This window comes from Ogataea parapolymorpha, chromosome III (genome assembly GCF_000187245.1).
Source record: "Ogataea parapolymorpha DL-1 chromosome III, whole genome shotgun sequence".
NCBI lineage: Eukaryota > Fungi > Ascomycota > Pichiomycetes > Pichiales > Pichiaceae > Ogataea > Ogataea parapolymorpha.
Genome location: NC_027864.1, coordinates 108,137 through 128,230, shown reverse-complemented (window position 1 = coordinate 128,230; position 20,094 = coordinate 108,137). Strand labels below are relative to the sequence as shown.

Below are 20,094 nucleotides of genomic sequence, written 5' to 3'. Positions count from 1 at the left end.
TTCCCATTATCACTCCGTCTCTCGTCCTTTATACGATCATCAAAGACCAAGTGCTGATGCCTTTTGTCCAGGGCTTTGCTGTCGCTTTTGGTCTCATGTTGCTCCGTCCTTGGATCCGCAAAACATACGAGGCTGGCAGATTGGTTGGCGTTCGCCTAGTGACTAGCATCGGTAACGTTACAGCAACTTTAAAACCGTACAAATGATACTTAATTATCCAGCTTCTCGTTCCAAGCACAACACTCCTCAAATTTCACCAAATTGCCTCCAAAGAGGTCAAGAGAGCTGCCATATGTTAAGTCCACCTTTCCACGACTCAACCTGTCCACCAGGGCCAGATCTGTAATGGACCTTGCTCCACCGGCATAAACAACGGGAACAGGCGACCATTCACCAAGTTTCTGCACCAACGGCTGATCTATTCCATTACAGAGCCCCTCCACATCAGCTGCGTGCACCAAAAACTCTGAACAGTACTGGCTAAGATCTTCAAACAATTTCTTGCTCAGCACGGTCTTGGTTAAGGTCTGCCATTTATTCATAGCTACCACCCACGATGTTTCCCCTTGGTGCTCCACCTTGCGGCAGCTCAAGTCCACAACAAGCCTCTCAGGTCCGATAAGCGCGCTCAACCTTTTCAATCGATCCCAGTCCAACTCTTGCTCAGGGAACAGCCACGAGGTGACTATCACCTTGGCCGCTCCGCTATCAATCCAATATTTAGCGTTTGAAATGTTGATTCCTCCACCAATTTGTAATTCATTGGGCCAAGCTTGAAGAGCCTCTAAAGCAGCTTTATCGTTGCTCTCCAGAGAGCCGAGCTTAATCACATGGGTGCGTACAACGTTGTGTTTCTTGTATATTTGGGCATAATATGAGGATGAATGCTCACTGACGAAATTCGTTGACACCAGGTCCTCGTTTTCCTTATCGTCTTTCTCGAGCGTTCCGCCCACAATCTGTTTGACTTTTCCACCGTGGATATCGATGCACCCAACGTATCTAGTCATGAAAAATAATTTGGAAAAAAATATACAAAAAAATATTTTACTATGGCTCCCTTAGTTGTTAAGTTTGAGGACAAATATACGCCCACCAAATCCCAACCGACCAAAGAAGACAAGAAAGTCTTGAAAAGTGGTAGGCCGATTACACTTGAAGAACTGAAACGCAAGAAAAAAGCTCAAGAGGAACAGCTTCTCAAGGGGTCCAAGTCTAAAAACGATGAAGAGGACATAAAGAATGATATTGCACTGGAGAGATTGTTGAGCGAATCACATATACTTGCAGACACAAGAGGGAGTATATACTCGGGAGCGGATCTTACACTTCAGACGCTGGACCATGAGAACCCAGTGGGGAACGCCCGCGTAAAAGCTCTAAACAGTCGAATCCAAAAAGTGGCAGAGGTTAATGGAAATGGTAGGAAGAAGCTTGAAAAAATGCCGATGGAGATGCGAAAGGGAATGATCAAAGCACACTTGCGGAAGGTCGAAAAATATGAGCGTGAGGCGAAAGATGCTGGTATAGTGCTAGCAAAGAAAAAGAAAGAAGAGTTCAGACAGTTGGGTGATCGTGGGGTCACCTCTATCAGCACAAGAATCGGGAAAGGTATTAAGAAGGATAAAAGAATTAGAGATCGTGGCCTGAAAATCAATACTGTGGGCAAATCTACCAGAAATGGATTGGTGCTCTCGCAGAAGGATATCGATAAAATCAATAGGGGACGCTAGGACGTTTAATATATAAGTTTGATTCGGATTATTCATCCCACTCCAGTCTGGCCTCTCTGAGCTTGGTAATTTTGTTGACCAGCTGGACTAGTTGCAGCCGCTCGGCGATTTTGGATGCCGCATGCAAAGCTCTCTCATCACGTAGCTTACTGGCCAGATAAAGAGCGTCGTGGAGGTTGCTGTCGTTACAGGACTGTCCGAATTGTTTCAGGAGCGCTGCATCGTATTTGACACTGATATCAGCCAAACGCTCCTGCGCAGTCTCGTCGACCACGTCGTCGTTTTGGATTGCGTCATTTAGCAATTCTCCCAAGGTAATATGTCGCACCAATTCTTCTTCTGGATCCTCTTCTTCTTCTTCCCCGGTAATTGGAAGTTTCACTGGAATTTCTAAAGGCATGGCTAGCGGGAAAGAAGGATACTCAGACCCTCTTGTGACTATGGAGTTGAAATGATTCTTCAAGAGTCCCAATGGCCAGCATTTTATATCGTCACCAAGAGCCAGCTTTTTGACCCCCGCAGCGGTGTCCAAAATAGGAATCCAAGAAGCCTGCAGTGGATCCCTCCATCTGGTAAGTATCAGAAGAAAATCGTCAGACCCAACAACACAAGGATCACCATCAAGAGAGAAGAACACTCCCTTCAAAGGATACGACGAGTACGACCCGCTAGCCAGGGCTAATGGAAGATGCTCGTTTCGCTGAAAGTATTTTCCGTCGAGATCTTGCACGTTGAAGTTCAAAGACCCCGAATTGTACGTCACGGTAAACAAATACTTCTCGCTATTGACACAAGCAACCACGGGAGCTGTTTTTTCGATTCTTTCGATCCGGCCAAACAAGCTGTATTTGCGGACAAAACCAAGAGAGGTGGCGACATATATCGAATTCTTGCTAAGGGTCACGCTGGAAACGAACTCTCCGGGCTGAAGGAGAAGCGTCCTGATCCAGGTATCCTGCTGGTCATGTGACTTGTACATTATGGTAGATTTCTTCCCTTTGGTAGCAGAAGCGAGAAGAATGCCGTCTTCGGTGATGGATGCCACGTTGAACCCATATAGGTCTTTAAAATGATACTCGTTATGTAGCCCTTTGTCAAAGAAACTGACTGTGACTGTATTGTAGCTTTCCAATTTGACTGTCCAAGCGTATCCAACGGAGTTCATGGTCAGATATTTCCTGTTACCATTCCACGGCGTTCCGCCTGGAGAATAAGGCTGTATTTCAAACGAAGGCCTATAAGCAGGCTCGTCAATGACTACCTTGCGGTGTTTTATGGGCTGGTTTGTTTCTAGAGAGCGTTTCTTCTCAACGTAACCAGAGCCATCGTCATCGACAATAAAGTCGTCTTCTGGCGCCTCGTCAAACAACCCAGTCACCTCGCTCTCAGGCTCACTTTCGGCCTCATCGGCGACCACCTTGCCTTCCCTTGTGCCAGTTTCTTCCATAGGAACAACCGATTCATATCTGATGATGTGACCATGATCCGTTCCAACCACAATTTCAAAGTCACCATCACCACGGCCCCACGACAACGAGCAGCCATTTTCCGGCAAACTATACACCTTGGTGGATTTTCTGGAAGCTGTTTCCCAAATAATAAGTTTCCTGTCTTGACCAAGAGAGGCCAAATGGGCACCGTTGGGAGACCACTTCAAATCGACTAGGGGTTTCTCGTGTACATGTCCCTTGAACTTGAACTCTAGCGATGAGAAATTTGTCCGGTCATACACCTCGATCTCCTTGTCCTTGGTGGGAATAGCAATCAGATCTCCATCTGGATGCCAGTCACAGCCACACACGCCAGCCACGTTCTTGGCTTCCGGCGGGTGAGTCCCAAACGAGTCGTCGATATCGAGATCGTCCTCGTCCTCATCATCCAATAGCTTGTGTTTCTCAGTAATATTGGTGTAGACATGTTTTTTCACCGGCTCGGCGGTGGAATACGCGTATATTGAAACGTCTCCGTTGGAAAGAGACACAGCTGCCAGATCGCCGATGTTATTGTACCCAATTGCAGTCACCTGGTCGCCAGTATTGATAGATTTGATGCTTGCGTCAGCTCCAAGAGCCACCAGTTTCAGCTCTCCGTCAGAGCCACCGCAGAGCACCATCGAGCCTCCGTGAGTGAACACAGCGTCTCTCAAGCTTAACGGCGATCTAACCAGCTTTCCCATCGACTGAAGAGAATCTAGGTCATAATATTCACAAACCCCACTTCTCGAGGTCACAATGCCGTACCTGTGGCCATTCAACTCTCCCACTTCGAACGAGCTCACTTTCCCTAAAATGTCCAACACCTCAGGCTCACGCTCCGGGTTCAAGACATCAAATACCTTCAAAATGGAATTAGTACACACGTACAGCTTAGAGCCGTCATGTGAATGGCGTACAAGCGTTGTTCCAGCGGTGACAAAGACCTGCTTCAACGAATCCATGTTAAATTTCGTGTAACAAATTGTACGCGTTATTAGATCTCGAAAATCGGTGCACGGATGCGATAAAAAAAATATTTTGTAAAAATATAGTGGAAAAAAATTTTAGATGTACCATCATGTCGGATTCGTTTTTCTCTGACCCTTCAAAGAAGAGAAAGCGTCCATCGCGAGGACCTGAGAAGGCCAGAAAACAGCGTGCAGCAGCCCCAAATGCTCGGCAAAAGGAAATTCCCGAGAGCTCCAGCGATATAGACGAGGAAGAAGTGAAAAGTGATATATTCGATGAATCGTCTGCAGTTGAATCTGAGGAGGAAGAAGAAGACAATTCCAGCGAGGAGGAACACGCAGGCGAAAGTGCAGCAGAGAAAAGAAGACGCATGGCCAAACAGTATTTGAGCGAATTGCAGGCAGAAGCTGAGGTGTATGACTTCGACGCTAAAGATTTAGACGATGACATTATTGCCTCCAGATTGCAGAAAGACGTCTCTGAGCAACAGGGACACGTTTACCAATTCATTGGTGACAAATTGCAGCTTGAAGAGGCAAAGATAACCGTTGCCAGAGTCCCTTGTATAGGGCTGACGGGAGTTGCAGTGCGGTATCCTTACGCCTTCACAGTTTCGAAAGACATGGAGCTTGCAAAGTGGGACGTGAAAGACGAAGACAAAAAGCCTGTCAAACTGAAGTTTGTCAAAGGAGGACGCAAATACACAGAAATTTCAAAAGAGCAAATGAATAACGGCCACTGTGACGAGATACTATCGGTGGCTGTGAGTCCCGATGGCAAGTATGTTGTCACGGGAGGTCGTGATAAGCGCATTATTATTTGGAGCAGCGAGAATTTGGCTCCGATCCGAGTTTTGGAGACCCGCGATCGTCGAGGAGAGGTTTTAGGACTAGCGTTTCGTCGAAATACTGATCAGCTGTACGCGGCCTGTGCTGATCTCAAAATCAGAACATATAGCGTCAATCAACAGGCACAGCTGGAGACGCTTTACGGACATCAAGACTTGGTTGCTGATATCGCTGCATTGGCTCAGGAAAGATGTGTCACCGTGGGGTCTCGAGACCGGACTGCTATGCTATGGAAAATAGCAGAAGAGACAAGACTCACATTCAGAGGTGGAGACACGCCCAAGGCAGGTATTGATTTTTACGCAGAGGGTAGTATCGACTGTGTCTCGATGATTGATGACACTCATTTCGTCACGGGATCAGACAATGGCAACATATGCCTATGGTCTCTGGCTAAAAAGAAACCTTTATACACAGAGAGACAGGCACACGGACTTGAACCAGAAAAGGAACCTTGGAAGGCTAGTGCTGAGAGCAACCTAGAGGAGGCGCGGTTGCAAGTGCCCAAACCACAGCCCTTCTGGATCACTTCTATTTACGCCGTTCCCTACAGTGATATTTTTTTCTCTGGGTCCTGGAATGGAGAGATTAAAGTTTGGAAGCTAGAGAAGGAATTGCGCAAGTTTGTTCTGATCGGCACATTGGAAAGGGCCAAAGGCGTGGTCACGAGGATCAGTGCCCACCTCGAAGACGAGCAAGTGCGGGTGTACGCGTCACTATCAAAAGAGCACAGGCTGGGACGCTGGATAGACGGAGCAAAAGGTGGCAGGAACGCATTGTACTCATGTGTGATAAATATAGAGGGTAATTAATAATACATAGCAAGAATTAGCCGGTATTTAACGTAGTCTTACATAAATCGAAAGCAACAGGGGTCAAATCTAGATCAGGGCAGCCAAAACAATTCCGGCCACGCCGAAGGTGAGACCACTTATTGGAGCCACTCCGTTAGCTTGAGCGCTGGAAGAAGAAGAGGAAGCAGCAGTGGAAGTTCCTTCGTCATCGTGGGTGGAGACTGAAGTAGAGCTTGAGCTGGCTTTCGAGCTGGACTTGGTCGTCTTCGACTTAGAGCTCGAGAAGGAAGAGCTGCTCGAGGACTTAACGGCGGATCTGCTGTAAGCGGACGAAGGAGCCACAGAGGATCTTATTGGAGCCCTCGAAGAGGATGGAGCTGCGGATGTCACATATGACGTTCTCAAAGTTGAGGATGGCACTGTTGACCGTCTGCTGGACTGAGCAGAGCTCTGGGAAACCCCCTGGGAGGAGCTCACAGTAGCAGCAGAAGCAATGGCCAGCAGACCCTTGGCCTTCTCCAACGAAGCAGAAGACTCAGCAGCAAGGGAGGCTGCAGAAGCGGCGGAAGCAGAGGCTTCGGAGGCCTCAGAAACAGAAGCAGCAGAAGCTGCCGCGACGGAGGCAGCAGAAGCGGAAGCAGCAGAGGCAGAAGCCGCACTAGCAGCAGAGGCAGCAGAGGCAGCTGAAGCGGAGGACTCACTGGCAACCGACGCCGCAGACGCAGAGGCAGCAGAGGCGGACGACAACGATAAAGCAGAGCTTTCGGATGGCGATAGCAAGGTCTTCGTCACAGTGACGGTGACCTGCGAAGTGGTGGTTTCCTCGGCTTTGGTGTAAGCTGACAGCAAAAGAAGGGGCACAAAAGTTTTGTAAAGCATTATTAATGTTCTGGGTCAACGAGTGGAGGTATTTGGTTCTTTCAAGAATGAATATAAAGGTAAGCTCTGGTAGCACAAGTGAGAGTGAGTCTCTCGTTTTAAGGAATGACTGTGGTAAGTTTTAGAGCTTGTTATTTAGTTGATTAAGAAGAAAACGAAAGTAAGTTCAGAAAACAAAGTTGTGTCGTCCGAGGTGCTGACTGACTGGACAACTCTGCAAAGTTTTAGTTATGAAAACGTCCAAATGTAAACAAACAGAGTAGTGGGTAAACAAAACCTATTGTCAGAGCACAATAACCCTATTGTAGGAGAAATAGCCAAATGCCTGTTTAGGATTTTTGGGTTCCCAAAAGAGCAATCATGTGCAATATTTGTCCGCAGACAGTGGTCTCCAATAAGGATGAAGGCCAGACCACTGTTCGGACAATAACTAAAGGGCATTGGACATTGTGCCCCTTGCAATATGGGCAGGGTAAGCAAGGGTCGCCTAGGCTAAATTATACAACACGGCCTAGCAACAGCCTCAGCGTGCTATGGCGATTTTGCCGAATCATACTATTTTTTTTGCGGGAATGTACAGAGAGAAACACAGGAATGGATGAGCAATTTCTTTCGAGGCGTCAAAAGTAAAGTCTAGGTTAATTTTGGTGCTGGCTTGCCAATGAACCAGAGCTACTCGTACCAACTCTAATAGATACGGAAGTTGGCACGTCAGCTCGCTTGGATCTGTTAGCGCAAATTATTATTAATACACCTTATTGATACATGAATCTAACGGTCAGCCCTTCACCCAATAAATTCGCAGATCCGTAACCTTTTTTATTGTACGTCTATTGTAATTGTTATTGTTGTAAAACTGAAATTCTTGCTCGTCCACTAAAATGCTTTGTTGCTCGAAAAAAAGAAAACGTTGGCGAAAAGTTTTGGTGCGAGAATAAAACAAACGCACGAACAAAGAAACAAAGAAAGGTTTTTTATCAATTCTGGTCTCACAATAAATAATATAAACAAGGTTTCTTAGACTTCAAGAGATTTCTATAAACCATCGCGAAAGATGGAACAGTTTCAAGTGGACCAGGACGGCAAGAGAAGCTTGCCGCCCCTTTCTCACATTATCCCGGGCCAGACACAACCTTCAAGCCAACAGCACTCTCCCAGCACTCACCAGTCAAATTCAGGGTCCAACTCTCCTCAACCAGAACAGGACAAGCCTGAGTCCAACGATGCCATAACCCATGTTCAGCAGCATGATCAAAAGCTTTCCCAGCAACCTCAGCATCAGATGTCTATCCCTCAACCATCTCAAATACCTGTACAATATCAACAGATCGCAGTCCAACAACAGTTCCCACAGCAGGCAGCGATACAGTACCCACAGCAGCTACAGCAACAGTATCTGATGCAGGCTCTTCAAATTCCGCCTCCACCCCAACCGCCCCAGCTGGACTCTTCCAAACTATTTGAAAAATGTACCTGTAAGCAGGAAGGAAACCGAATTCCTAGGCCTCGAAACGCTTTTATTTTGTTCAGACAAAAGCACCATCAGGCATTGTTGGAAGAAGGGAACGTGATCAGGACCAATCCAGATGTGTCCAGAGAACTGGGTCGCAGATGGAGAAACCTACCACCAGAAGAAAAAGAATATTGGAACAAACAGGCCGAAGAAGAGAAAAAAAGACACGCAGAAAGATATCCTGGATACAAATACACCCCTAGAAGAAACAGTAAAAAGAACTGCCCTCACTGCAGCACCAAACAGGCAATAAGAAATCATAACTTGGCTATGCAGTCTTATATGGCCCAATATCCTAATCACGCGTATGCCTTCGCCTTAAATGGCAACCAATATTTCCCTCAGCCAGTGGGTGCTGCCAATGGATCGGTTACTCAACAGCAGGCTGTTCAGGCAGTACAACAACAAGCGGCCTCGCAAATACCTCAGCAACAGGCCTTGTACTACCAACCGAACATGGTTGCTATGCAACCTCAACAGTTCAAATCAGATGACATTTACCCTGCTCTTGCGAGTGCATCTACAGGGACCCAAAGCTCGATGAGCCAGCAACCGAGTAACAAGAACTCTTCATCCCCAAATGTGGCGCAACAATCGGCCACTATGAATGACCAAACTCAATACATGACTTTTGTCAACCAAGTAAATGGACAACAAGGCGCAAGATATTCTAACGGCCAAGCTCAGCAGCAGCAGCAAATAAAGGCTGAGGCGTCACAGACACCGAATTACTCACAAATGTACATGTCACAGATGATGGACACTAATCAAATATACGCAACGATGAGCAGACAGCAGCAACAGCAACAGCAGCAGCAACAGCAGCAACAACAAAACATGTACATGAATCCAATGTTTGGCTACGATTTCCAACAGAGTGCTCAAGCCCAAGCCCAAGCCCAAGCCCAAGCTCAAGCTATGCAGATGTCATTGCCATCAATCAACAATCTCTCTCTGCCACCACTCAACATGAATCAAAAGAATGGAGGCTGAGTATTCCACTACGCTATAGTTATAGAGTATCTGATTACATGTATTTTATGTTGCGTGTTTGCTTTAAAATCTAGGCAATTTAACCGATTGTAGAAATTTTTCCTCACAATTTTGCTGCTAGTGCTCAGCCTCCTTTTCAAAAAGAGTAGCCCTTTAACAATAATAAAAATCGATAAGTGGACCCTACCGAAAACGAGGCACAATTCAAAGGCTGCATATATGAACCAGTGTGCTTAATTGATAAGTGAAACTGAAAAAAATCTTTCCAAATGTCCATCTCAAGGAAAACCACCGATCTTGAGGCCAGGGACAGGTTCAGAGTTTCAGTGAATGATCTGGGCGCGCTTCATGATCCTAAATCTCTGATAAAGCTCCAAGAGCTCGGAGGCATAGACGCCCTCGTGTCAGGGTTGGCCACCGATGAGGCTAGAGGCTTGTCCAAAGATATTCCTCAGACAGAGCTCAAACAACGGCAGCATGTTTATGGTGTCAACGTGCTTCCCAAAAAAGCAAGCAAATCGTTTTTGCGGTTGTGTTGGGAGGCTCTGAAGGACAAGATTCTGATCATGCTAACCGTTGCAGCCATCGTGTCTTTGGCATTGGGTCTCTATGAAACCTTTGGTCAACCTCCTGAATATGACGACGAGGGCAATCCCCTGCCTAAAGTCGAGTGGGTGGAAGGTGTGGCCATCATTGTGGCTATAGCTATCGTTGTGATCGTGGGATCTGTCAACGACTATAATAAAGAGAGACAATTCTCGAAGCTGAATGCCAAAAAAGACGACCGTAATGTGATCGTTTACAGGTCGGGAGAGAAGCAATTCATACCTATTGGACAACTTCTCGTGGGAGACCTGATATATGTGGAAACCGGTGAAGTTGTCCCAGCAGACTCGGTTTTGGTTTCTGGTGAGTGCGAGTGCGATGAAAGTTCTCTTACCGGCGAAACACATGCCATCCGCAAAATTCCTGCAGCCTATGCATTAGAGCGTTACAAGGCTCTTGGCAACGCTTCCAAGGACATTGGTGACAAAGGCGTTGATGACCCAATGTTGATATCTGGGGCGAAGTTGATCTCTGGCCAAGGAAAAGCTATCGTGACAGCTGTTGGCACAAATTCCATGCACGGGAAAATCATGATGTCGCTTCGTCATGAGTCAGAGGAAACTCCACTGCAAGCAAGACTTTCGCACTTGGCAGACGGTATTGCAAGATTCGGATTTTTGGCAGCCATTATACTGTTTGTTGTCTTGTTCATAAAGTTTTGTGTGAAGCTGGGAACCGACTATAAGTATCTCACAGGTGCGCAGAAGGGCACAAAATTCCTGAACATTCTTATTACGGCCATCACGATCATTGTTGTGGCTGTGCCGGAAGGCCTTCCGTTGGCTGTGACGTTGGCTCTTGCTTTTGCAACTACACGTATGACTAAGGACGGTAATCTGGTGCGTGTCTTGAAAAGTTGTGAAACCATGGGAGGCGCGACGGCGATCTGCTCCGACAAGACGGGAACACTCACAGAGAACAGAATGCGCGTTGTCAGGGGGTTCATAGGCGACAGTGATTTTGATTACACCCTTTCACGGAATAATGGTCAGGCCGACCTCGAGACTATTAGCGACAATCTGAAAAATAGCTTGCTCGACAACATTTTGCTAAACTCGACCGCTTTTGAAGCTAGCAAGGAAGAGCAAATCTCTCGTGTGCAGAAAAAAGGACTCTTCAAGAAAGGGGACAAGCCTCAGAAAGCAAAGGTTGAAGAGCCATTTGTTGGCTCCAAGACAGAGTGTGCTTTACTTCTTCTTGCTCAAGAGCGGTTCCATGCAATCAACGAAAATACACCGCTGGAATTAATTAGAGAGCAATCGCAACACCGTATAGTCCAGGTGATTCCGTTTGAGTCCTCTCGCAAATGGGGTGGAATTGTGGTCAAGACTAGTTCGGGCTATAGATTTTACATCAAGGGAGCTTCTGAGCTGGTTTTTTCCAGATGCACTGCTAGAACCACTTTGGACGGTAAGACAGTGCCAATTACCAGTGCCATCAAAGAGGAAATCACGTCGAAAATCACCGATCTTGCAGAGCACGCACTTAGGACACTCTGTCTTGCTCACTGCGATTTTGAAGGATTGGAATCGTGGCCTCCTGCCAATATGGCCAAGTCAGATAACAGAAGAGAAGCTGATCCGAATATTCTTTTTGGGGAGACAGTTGAAATTCTGGCCAACGACGCTAACGCTGCAGCAATCCAAAACACCAACCTTCCAAAAATTGTTATTGGTGGGGAGACCACAGCGAAGCGCGAGGGTTTAGTTTTGGATTCCTTGGTGGGTATCCAGGACCCTCTTCGAGAAGGTGTGAAAGAAGCTGTTGCCAAATGTGCCACTGCGGGTGTCCGTGTGAGAATGGTTACCGGTGACAACATCTTGACGGCCCGTGCCATTGCCAAAAATTGCGGGATTCTCAACGAAGAAACATTCAACGATCCAACTGCATGCATGGAGGGCCCTGTTTTCCGGACCTTGAGCCCACAAGAGCGCATCAATCTTGTTCCCAAGCTCTGCGTGCTGGCTCGGTCCAGTCCTGAGGACAAGCGGATTTTAGTGGACACTTTGAGAAGTCAAGGAGAGGTTGTCGCAGTGACTGGAGACGGTACCAACGATGCACCTGCATTAAAACTTGCCGACGTTGGTTTTTCCATGGGTATTGCAGGTACCGAAGTCGCCAGAGAAGCTTCCGATATCATCTTGACAACGGACGATTTCTCATCGATCGTTAATGCCATCAAATGGGGAAGAACGGTTGCAACTTCGATTCGCAAGTTTGTTCAATTCCAGCTCACTGTCAATGTCACCGCCGTCGCACTAACATTCATTTCTGCCGTTGCATCGTCGGACGACAGTTCAGTTTTGACTGCTGTCCAGTTACTCTGGGTGAACCTTATCATGGATACTCTGGCTGCGTTAGCTCTTGCCACAGATAAGCCGGACGAAGACATTTTGAATAGAAAGCCAGCTGGTCGCCACGCTCCTCTTATTTCCACCTCCATGTGGAAGATGATTCTCGGACAGTCTATTGTTCAGCTGGTTATCACTTTTGTGCTGCATTTTGCAGGAGCCAAAATATTCTTCCCTGACGGTCATGTGGACGATCACGAATCGACTCAAATCGCTGCTATGACTTTTAATACTTTTGTTTGGTTGCAATTTTTCAATCTCTTTTTGACACGGAAACTGGATGAGGGTGATGGAATTACGAAAGTGAGGGATCGCATCACTCGCTCTAATCTCGACTTTACGCAACATTTCTTCAGCAATTGGTATTTCATTTCCATTGCAGCAATCATCGGCGGATTCCAGATACTAATCATGTACGTGGGAGGTGCTGCTTTCAGTATTGCAAGACAAACGGGTGCAATGTGGGGGACTGCCGTTATCTGCGGATTACTCTCCATTCCTGCTGGTATCATTATCAGAATAATTCCCGACATTTGGGTGGAAAAGATATTCCCTACCAGGGCCTTCAACAAAGTGATCTCCTTACTGACTTTCAAGAGAAAGAAGAAGTCAGACCCCGAGATAGAGTCCGAATCCGGCGATTCTCAAGATGAAAACGAAAATATATTGAGTGTGTCGCATATCAAACATATCAGTGATGGTAGGTCGAGATCTTCCACGTCCACGGACACATCTGTTGGCTCGCAAACGACTGACAACACATTATTCTCTCAAAACGATAGCAGATTCACAGCGCATTCCCAGGATTTATAGGAATTCATGTATATTATTATTAGAAAATCACTATTTATAAAATTTAGCAAGGTACCGTTTTTTCTCATTCTCCAGAAACTGCGCAAAATCAGCATAAACGGGGTAGAACCTTGTTAGGCTCTTAAAAAAGGGCGTCAAATCCACAAGAACCTGTATTTTCTCCAAGAGATCATTGTTTACCTCGCCTAAACCTTTTTCTTTCTGTATTTGTTCCATAATGGTTTCTTCCAGGATATTGAGCGAGGACGAGAACGTGTCTAGTGAGACATTGGTGGCCGCCTCTTCGGAGGAAGCACCTGTAGGCGCTAAGGAAGATAATTGATGCGCACCATTCAGCTTCTCCTCTTCGATTGCGCTCGTCAGCACCACTGCTTGGACGGTCTCAAATATATTCAGCACAGCTTGGATACGGTCTTTTACTAACTTGAGCGTTTGAATGTTTTTAATCAACTCCTGCGATTCTGGATGTTGCTGCACATTATTCAACTTTGCGTTCACGTCGTCCATATCTCTGTTGAGAGAGTTGATTGAGGAAGCGAGATACTCCACGTAGTACTCCAGCCTGGTAATGCCTCCACTATTTTCTGAGGCATATGATATTATCGACGACGAGTTGTGCAAATCCTGAAGCTTCTTCTCAAATTGGTGTGTGAGCTCGTTGGTGTAGTAGTCCAAATGTGTTAATAGTGAGAGACATTTACCTTGTAATAATTTAAGAGAGTTCGGAGATGCGAATGTGACTGACTTGTTCTTTAGTTGAGGGGCGTTAAGGTTTAATGAAGATGTGAATAAAGCGTCAAGGTAGTCGTGAGGCACAAAGGCGTCATCAAAAAACATTGACAGGACTTCATTTTCCTTTTCTGAAGACATGACAATAATTCGAGAAATAAAATGATTTATTCTTAAACTTTCTGCACAGCCGATGATAGACAAGGTCATTATCCAGCATGATTTCCGGTACGTGATACAAGACGTGCAAAGGGGTATGGTGGAGAAAGAAAGATTCTGGGTCTATATCAATGACGAGCGAACCGATTTTGAGTGTGTGGGCAAAGATATCGTCTCATTAGGAGCATGGAAATTCGAGGAGAAGCACGGCGACATCGTGCTGAAAAATGGATCCAAGAGCATCACCCTGAAACAACCGTCGTCGAGTATGAATGCTGATTATGAAATCAACTGCGTGGCTGCCACAGACGATGGCAAACGTGCTATAGGTGGCACACAGGGACAGCTCACGTTTATAAGTTCCGACGGCAAGTGTGTTGAGGTGCACAACGCCCACTATTCAGATATTCTACAAATACAGTACTTTCCAAGCAAGCAGGTGGCAATGACAATTGGTCTCGATTTCAGCATCAAGATCTGGTCTGTGCTGGACGGAAGCAACCCAAGAACGATGCGCAAGCATGCTGCAATGCTCACAGCCCTCGCTGCCATAGGACGCGGGAGAAACATTATCTCTGGAGCGCGTGATGGTGCGATTTATATATGGGAGTGTGCCAGTGGAGAACCAGTATGGGAGTTCCGGCGAGTGAAAAATTTGACAGACCCTGTGGTGGGACTCGCCGTGATAGACACTGGGGAGCCCGGGAATGATGCCCGGCCGGTGTCTGATTCCATATTTTACGAGACAGAAAACAAAAACCTGTTGGTTGGCTACGAAAGCGGTGTGGTGGCAACGTACGATTTGGAAACGCGCTGTTCTCTTGGTGAGTTCGCAGCGGGGGACAAAATGTCTGCATTTGCTGCTAATAAGGAAATTTTGGTGACGGGCCATTCTGATGGCACAATAAGGTGTTTTCGAGGATCCGAAAAGATATGGGAGCTCCATAGCGATGAGGAAGTTCGCAAAATACAAATATCAGACAGAAAAATCTACTGCCTTCAGAGACAGGTGGCGATCATCGACTATGATGGAGAAGTTGAATCTATATTCAGCGATTATTACGGGCTGAACGATTTCTGCGCAATTCCTGGTAGCTTGTATGTCGCCTGCAAGGACAACACCTTGAAGAAGATCAGTTTGTGAAAACAACTCTACACCAGTATTATGGTGAGATGCGACGCGTAAATAAAAAGTGCGAAATATTTGATGGCAATTTACTTATCTTCCCTAATGCTGAAGCCCGGTATTATTTTGAGTATTTGCAGGGATGGCGTCATGCCAGATGCGATTTACTTGCAAGCCCATCAGGCTAAGTCGATCCCCGAGTCTACCGGAGAAAGATTGAGACTTATGTTGAACGATGGCCAATATGCTATCAATGGTGTGTTCAAGCCTAGCGAGGCCCAAAATGCCATTGAGAACTTTAAAAGATACTGCATTTTGAAGATCACGCAATATGAGATCACGCCAACCAATAATGGTAAGATTTTCCTGGTTGTGGATCGTGCGGAGGTGGTTGAACAAGGAGAAAAGAGCGAGATCAAGTTCGAGAGCCTCGATGACTACCTGAAGGAACATCCAGAGGACAACAATTTGCTCAAGGGACAGCTTCCTCCGCGGGATTCTACGATGACACCGTCTCCTGCAGCAACGATGCCTAAGAAGACCGTTTCCAAACCGCCGCCAAAGTACCAAAACCTGTACTCAATTGATCAACTGTCTCCATATCAAAACTCGTGGACCATCAAGGCCAGAGTCTCATTCAAGAGCGATATGAAACATTGGTCCAACCAAAGAGGCGATGGCAAGTTATTTAATGTCAATTTGTTGGATGAGACTGGAGAGATCAGAGCCACTGCCTTTAACCAAGTAGCTGAAAAGTTCTGGGATTTGCTGGAAGAGAACAAGGTGTTCTATATCAGCAAAGCTTCCATGCAGATGGCCAAACCACAGTTTTCCAACTTGAAGCACCAGTATGAATTACAGTTTGACAAGGACACCATCATTGAGCCATGCGACGATGACTCCGACGTTCCAAAACTCCATTTTGATTTTGTTCCGCTCGATCAGGTTCAGAACCTTGAGAATGGTGCCGTCATCGATGTCATCGGTATCCTAAAAGAAGTCAAGGATAAGCAGGAGATCGTTGCCAAATCCACTGGAAAGCCTTTCGACAGAAGAGATATCGTTTTAGTCGATAAATCGCAATTCGCAGTCAATATCGGCTTGTGGAACAAGCACGCTCGGGAGTTCGATGTTCCAGTTGGGTCAGTGGTTGCATTCAAAGGTTGCAGAGTGCAAGACTTTGGAGGAAAAAGTCTTTCTTTGATTCCTGCTGCTACAATTGTTGTAAACCCCGACATCGAGGAAGCTTATAAGATCAAAGGATGGTATGATGCCCAAGGATCACACCAAAGCTTCAAAAGCATTGCCCTTGAATCTGGCTCTTCTGGTGCCACGAGTTTGACGTCCAAACAATCAATCCTGGAACGCAAGACTATTAAACAGGTTCAGGATGAGAAATTGGGATTAAAAGATAAGCCTGATTATTTCAGCTTGAAAGCCACCATTTCTTTTATTAAGACGGACAACTTCTGCTATCCAGCATGCAGAAGCGAAGGTTGTAACAAAAAGTTGCTCGAACAGGATAATGGCACCTGGAGATGCGAAAAGTGCAACATCAACCATCCTGAGCCTAATTACAGATACATCTTGACTGTGTCAGTTGTGGATGAGACCGGCCAAATGTGGCTCACGTTGTTCGATGAGCAGGCTGCCCAGCTTTTGGGATTGAGTGCCGCAGAGCTCTTGAAGCTCAAGAACGACGCCGAGGACCCAAGCATCGAGAGTGTAGGAGAAAACGCTCTTAAAAATTTCATCAATGAGAACATTTCTTTTAAAGAGGTCTTGCTCAGGGTTCGTGGTAAAGTCGACAGCTACCAGGGTCAAGACAGAGCCAGATTCACCGTTGCCAGTCTCGCTAAGGTCGATTATCTTGCCGAGTGCGAAGCTCTTGTCGAAATTCTCAGCAGCTACTCCGTGTGATGGGTATGGCTTTTTCTAGTATTTTCGCTTACCGTTAAATGAATTAGTTATAATTGATCAGCCCGTTTACCTCCAGCCAAAAGTCTTTGATCAGATCATTTGCACTTCTGGTACCTCTAGTAAGCATGATTTTCTTCACAAAAATCTCCCAGTTTTGGATCTTTTTTTCTCTTTCCTCGTTGAGCTTTGGAAATGCTTCCTGTAGCCATTTGTTCATCATCAAAGGATATTTGGCCACGAGTTGTTTTATGATCTCAATGAAAGTCTCTAAATTGGATCTCTGCGTAGCAAACATATACTTCAGCACATTGAAAGTCAGCACGTAGCCCAGCTCGGTTTCATTGAACAATCTTTTGACCATCACCGTGTCCTGCCTATCCCCCTTTCTCAAAGTGATGAATCTTGTCCAAAACTTTTCCAATGCTTTCAGAACAAATCGCTCATTTGATCCCAAATGTCTGAACGCAAACTCCAACAGGGTCATGAGCAGTTTCTCATTCGAAAGTAACAAAGAAGGCCTGGTAGTGAGCATCGTGCTGAAAAGATTGAGACTTGATTGAACAAGATCTGGATCGTCTTCAATGACTGGGAGTTTTGATAGAAAAATAGTGTTGATCGCTCCATGTAGAGCCTCTAGGTCCAGAGTCCTGTAGTGCGCTGTGACCACCGAGTTCAACAAGGAGTATAAAAGAGGATATGCATGGGACTTTTTCAATGAGTTGAACTTAGTCACAATAAACTGTAAAATGGTAGCACAGTCAAACACAAAAGGCCCAGGAAGTGGTTCTGTGAGCCCACATTTGAACAAATTGACAGCCTCCTCAATTATCTGGTAGTTTTCAGATAAAACTTCGTTGGTCATCGTGAAATTTGTAATGATTGTTAGTAGTTTGGAATGTATTCCCAAAGGATCCGTCGTCCAATATTCACGCACTTTCGACTCTTGGTCCTGTGTATAATACCCTTCCACTTCGTCTGGTAGCTGCATGCCTCTCCCAACGGCACTGACAGAGCTGATCAAGCTTGTCAGATAATCAACCATTTTTTCGCGCTCTTCTGCATTAGCAGTGGCCAGTCCTGCAAATACAGACAATGATTTTTTGTCCAAGAGGTCAAATAGCTTAAAAAGATTTTCACCTTGAACCACGGGATCTTTCACACCTTCTATTATAGAAGCATATGCGTTAATTATACGTTGCCTAACAACGGGATCGATTGTTGTGTTATTGATCATCTCCGTGATAATGGTCTCGAAACTAGGCAAAAATTCAATCAGAGAGTACCTGCATTGACTGCAAATACTCGAGATAGCCTTTGAGCTGGAAAGCTGATATATATTTGTATTGGTCATGCAGTCAAATAAGAAGCTCAATATCTGAGGTAGGTACTTGGTTCCGGCTTCTATTTTGTAAAACCAGTCTGCGCTTGAAAAGAATTGAATAGTGGTGCTAACAAGATACCTGAAACGACCAGTCTTCGCTTGCAAAACGATAGGTAAAAGATTTGCATCTAATATTGCACTCAAGTGTTGAACCAATTGAGGGTCCACCTCTCCATCCCCAAAATCCTTGGAAATGCAAGTCACGAGATACAAAGATGGCTCAATGTCCTCCAGCTTCCCTGTTTGTATACTTCTTTCTATGGTCATTAGAAGATTGATTATCAGTGGAAGTTTAACCAATGGATACACAGACTCAAACAGATCTCCGATATCTCTTCTATAAAGAGCGAATTCTTGCTTGTACTGCGAAAAGTCTTCTTTATCTTCCGGGACATGGGCTTTTTTCCAGTATATCTGAGTGACTCTTTCAAAAAGGGCTTTGATTTTTTCAGAAAGAGCCTCGTGGCCACCTGGCTTATCATTCAGAAGCGTTTGAAGGGTCGTATCCTCACATATACAGTAGTCTGCAAAGCGAAGCCAGAAATCAGCGAACTCTCTGGAAACAGACTCCTCCTCTATGGGAGTCCCGGGATAGTCTGTGAGGACAACCAGGAAATCGAAAATATAAGCATTCTCATCGTTATTCAGTTTAAGAACCAATGAATTGAGATCCGTATCCAAAAACGCGATGATCAACCTCGCAAAGTCCGCCACGCTTTTCTCGTCTTGTTGGGAACTAAAGTATCTCACATATTGAACTCCAACTTCGCCGAATAGCATCGATAGCAAGTCCGCTTTAAGTTGACTATTGAAAAATGTAGCGTTTGTTTCTAAGGCCTCGCTCAAAGTCTCAATGGCCTTTTGTGAGATGGCGTAATCTGTGCTGGTGACGAGCGAAATACATATTGAAAGAAGTCCTATTAAATCATAGCGTTCTGTGGAGTCAAACTCAGCCTTTGAGGCATACCCCACCCACGAAGCAAGACAGTCAAGCCATGTATCTATGAGCTTTCGTTCGGGCGATAAATTAAGGAGAGATGTCATCAACTTTTGAACTGTTGGAAATAAATGCTCATGGACTAAATTATGTGTTTGTACATTGGACACGTTGGTCGCTTCTTTCTTGACTAACTCCTCCGCTAAGATTTGGGCGAAAATCAAAAGGACATATATCTTTGAGAACGGAAGGCTGCTCAAGGCCTTATCAATCTGGTCATTAGCGATATTAGAGTCAGAGACTCGGTCCAAAACGACGCAGTTGATTAACGTTAATAGAGGATTGGTCCATGTTCGACTGCTATTCATAAACAACAAGGAGAGGTTGGACAGCATTTTTTTGATCACAAACATGCCACTATGTAGAACAGCACCATCATTGATCAGCTGCAGAACCTGATCCAGCAGAGTAATTCGAATTTGATTAAGCTGTTGTTCGTTTTCATTCTTAGCTAGCTCTCCGATATGCAAATTGAGATTGACAGTGTATGTGAGAGCACCAAAAAACTTGCAATTCATCGACGGATGTTTCAACAATCGGTGAGCCATTGTCCATCCATACTCGGATTTTTGATATTCTTGTAGCCTTTTCTGGATCTCAATTACGTCGGTAGACGAGCTGTACAACGCATCGACCAACTAGATATTAGTTTCTTCCACAAAAGAGTATACATACCGCAACGATCTCCTCCTCCGGATAAACATTCATATAACAAGAAATTAATTTGATTTGGAAATAATTATATTCGAATATAATACCTACTACATTTTACGCTATAATTTTTCACTCAAATTTTTTTTTAGTATAA

At 45.4% G+C, this 20,094-nt stretch overlaps 11 protein-coding genes across 11 annotated transcripts; 6 read left to right on the top strand and 5 right to left on the bottom strand.

Annotated features, from left to right (window-relative positions):
- Positions 1-209: 209 nt before the first annotated feature.
- Positions 210-1,010, bottom strand: HPODL_00230 (1-(5-phosphoribosyl)-5-[(5- phosphoribosylamino)methylideneamino] imidazole-4-carboxamide isomerase; the record flags this gene model as incomplete). The annotated part of the gene is made up of 1 exon (XM_014080174.1): positions 210-1,010. One exon carries the CDS (start codon positions 1,008-1,010, stop codon positions 210-212), a length of 801 nt encoding a protein of 266 aa, XP_013935649.1.
- Positions 1,011-1,052: 42 nt separating this feature from the next.
- HPODL_00229 (putative pre-rRNA processing protein) lies at positions 1,053-1,733 on the top strand (the record flags this gene model as incomplete). The annotated part of the gene is made up of 1 exon (XM_014080173.1): positions 1,053-1,733. One exon carries the CDS (start codon positions 1,053-1,055, stop codon positions 1,731-1,733), a length of 681 nt encoding a protein of 226 aa, XP_013935648.1.
- Positions 1,734-1,761: 28 nt separating this feature from the next.
- HPODL_00228 (Minichromosome loss protein 1) lies at positions 1,762-4,170 on the bottom strand (the record flags this gene model as incomplete). Its single annotated transcript, XM_014080172.1, has 1 exon — positions 1,762-4,170. The coding sequence occupies one exon, from the start codon at positions 4,168-4,170 to the stop codon at positions 1,762-1,764; it is 2,409 nt and encodes an 802-aa protein (XP_013935647.1).
- A 116-nt stretch (positions 4,171-4,286) lies between these two features.
- HPODL_00227 (Protein involved in pre-rRNA processing) lies at positions 4,287-5,837 on the top strand (the record flags this gene model as incomplete). The annotated part of the gene is made up of 1 exon (XM_014080171.1): positions 4,287-5,837. One exon carries the CDS (start codon positions 4,287-4,289, stop codon positions 5,835-5,837), a length of 1,551 nt encoding a protein of 516 aa, XP_013935646.1.
- A 69-nt stretch (positions 5,838-5,906) lies between these two features.
- HPODL_00226 (uncharacterized protein) lies at positions 5,907-6,698 on the bottom strand (the record flags this gene model as incomplete). The annotated part of the gene is made up of 1 exon (XM_014080170.1): positions 5,907-6,698. The coding sequence occupies one exon, from the start codon at positions 6,696-6,698 to the stop codon at positions 5,907-5,909; it is 792 nt and encodes a 263-aa protein (XP_013935645.1).
- Positions 6,699-7,752: 1,054 nt separating this feature from the next.
- Positions 7,753-9,204, top strand: HPODL_00225 (Repressor ROX1; the record flags this gene model as incomplete). Its single annotated transcript, XM_014080169.1, has 1 exon — positions 7,753-9,204. The coding sequence occupies one exon, from the start codon at positions 7,753-7,755 to the stop codon at positions 9,202-9,204; it is 1,452 nt and encodes a 483-aa protein (XP_013935644.1).
- A 269-nt stretch (positions 9,205-9,473) lies between these two features.
- On the top strand, positions 9,474-12,974 carry HPODL_00224 (uncharacterized protein; the record flags this gene model as incomplete). The annotated part of the gene is made up of 1 exon (XM_014080168.1): positions 9,474-12,974. One exon carries the CDS (start codon positions 9,474-9,476, stop codon positions 12,972-12,974), a length of 3,501 nt encoding a protein of 1,166 aa, XP_013935643.1.
- Positions 12,975-13,004: 30 nt separating this feature from the next.
- HPODL_00223 (uncharacterized protein) lies at positions 13,005-13,844 on the bottom strand (the record flags this gene model as incomplete). Its single annotated transcript, XM_014080167.1, has 1 exon — positions 13,005-13,844. The coding sequence occupies one exon, from the start codon at positions 13,842-13,844 to the stop codon at positions 13,005-13,007; it is 840 nt and encodes a 279-aa protein (XP_013935642.1).
- A 52-nt stretch (positions 13,845-13,896) lies between these two features.
- On the top strand, positions 13,897-15,006 carry HPODL_00222 (proteasomal ATPase-associated factor 1; the record flags this gene model as incomplete). Its single annotated transcript, XM_014080166.1, has 1 exon — positions 13,897-15,006. One exon carries the CDS (start codon positions 13,897-13,899, stop codon positions 15,004-15,006), a length of 1,110 nt encoding a protein of 369 aa, XP_013935641.1.
- Positions 15,007-15,093: 87 nt separating this feature from the next.
- HPODL_00221 (Subunit of heterotrimeric Replication Protein A (RPA)) lies at positions 15,094-16,908 on the top strand (the record flags this gene model as incomplete). The annotated part of the gene is made up of 1 exon (XM_014080165.1): positions 15,094-16,908. One exon carries the CDS (start codon positions 15,094-15,096, stop codon positions 16,906-16,908), a length of 1,815 nt encoding a protein of 604 aa, XP_013935640.1.
- Positions 16,909-16,951: 43 nt separating this feature from the next.
- HPODL_00220 (uncharacterized protein) lies at positions 16,952-19,804 on the bottom strand (the record flags this gene model as incomplete). The annotated part of the gene is made up of 1 exon (XM_014080164.1): positions 16,952-19,804. The coding sequence occupies one exon, from the start codon at positions 19,802-19,804 to the stop codon at positions 16,952-16,954; it is 2,853 nt and encodes a 950-aa protein (XP_013935639.1).
- Between the last annotated feature and the right edge of the window lie 290 nt (positions 19,805-20,094).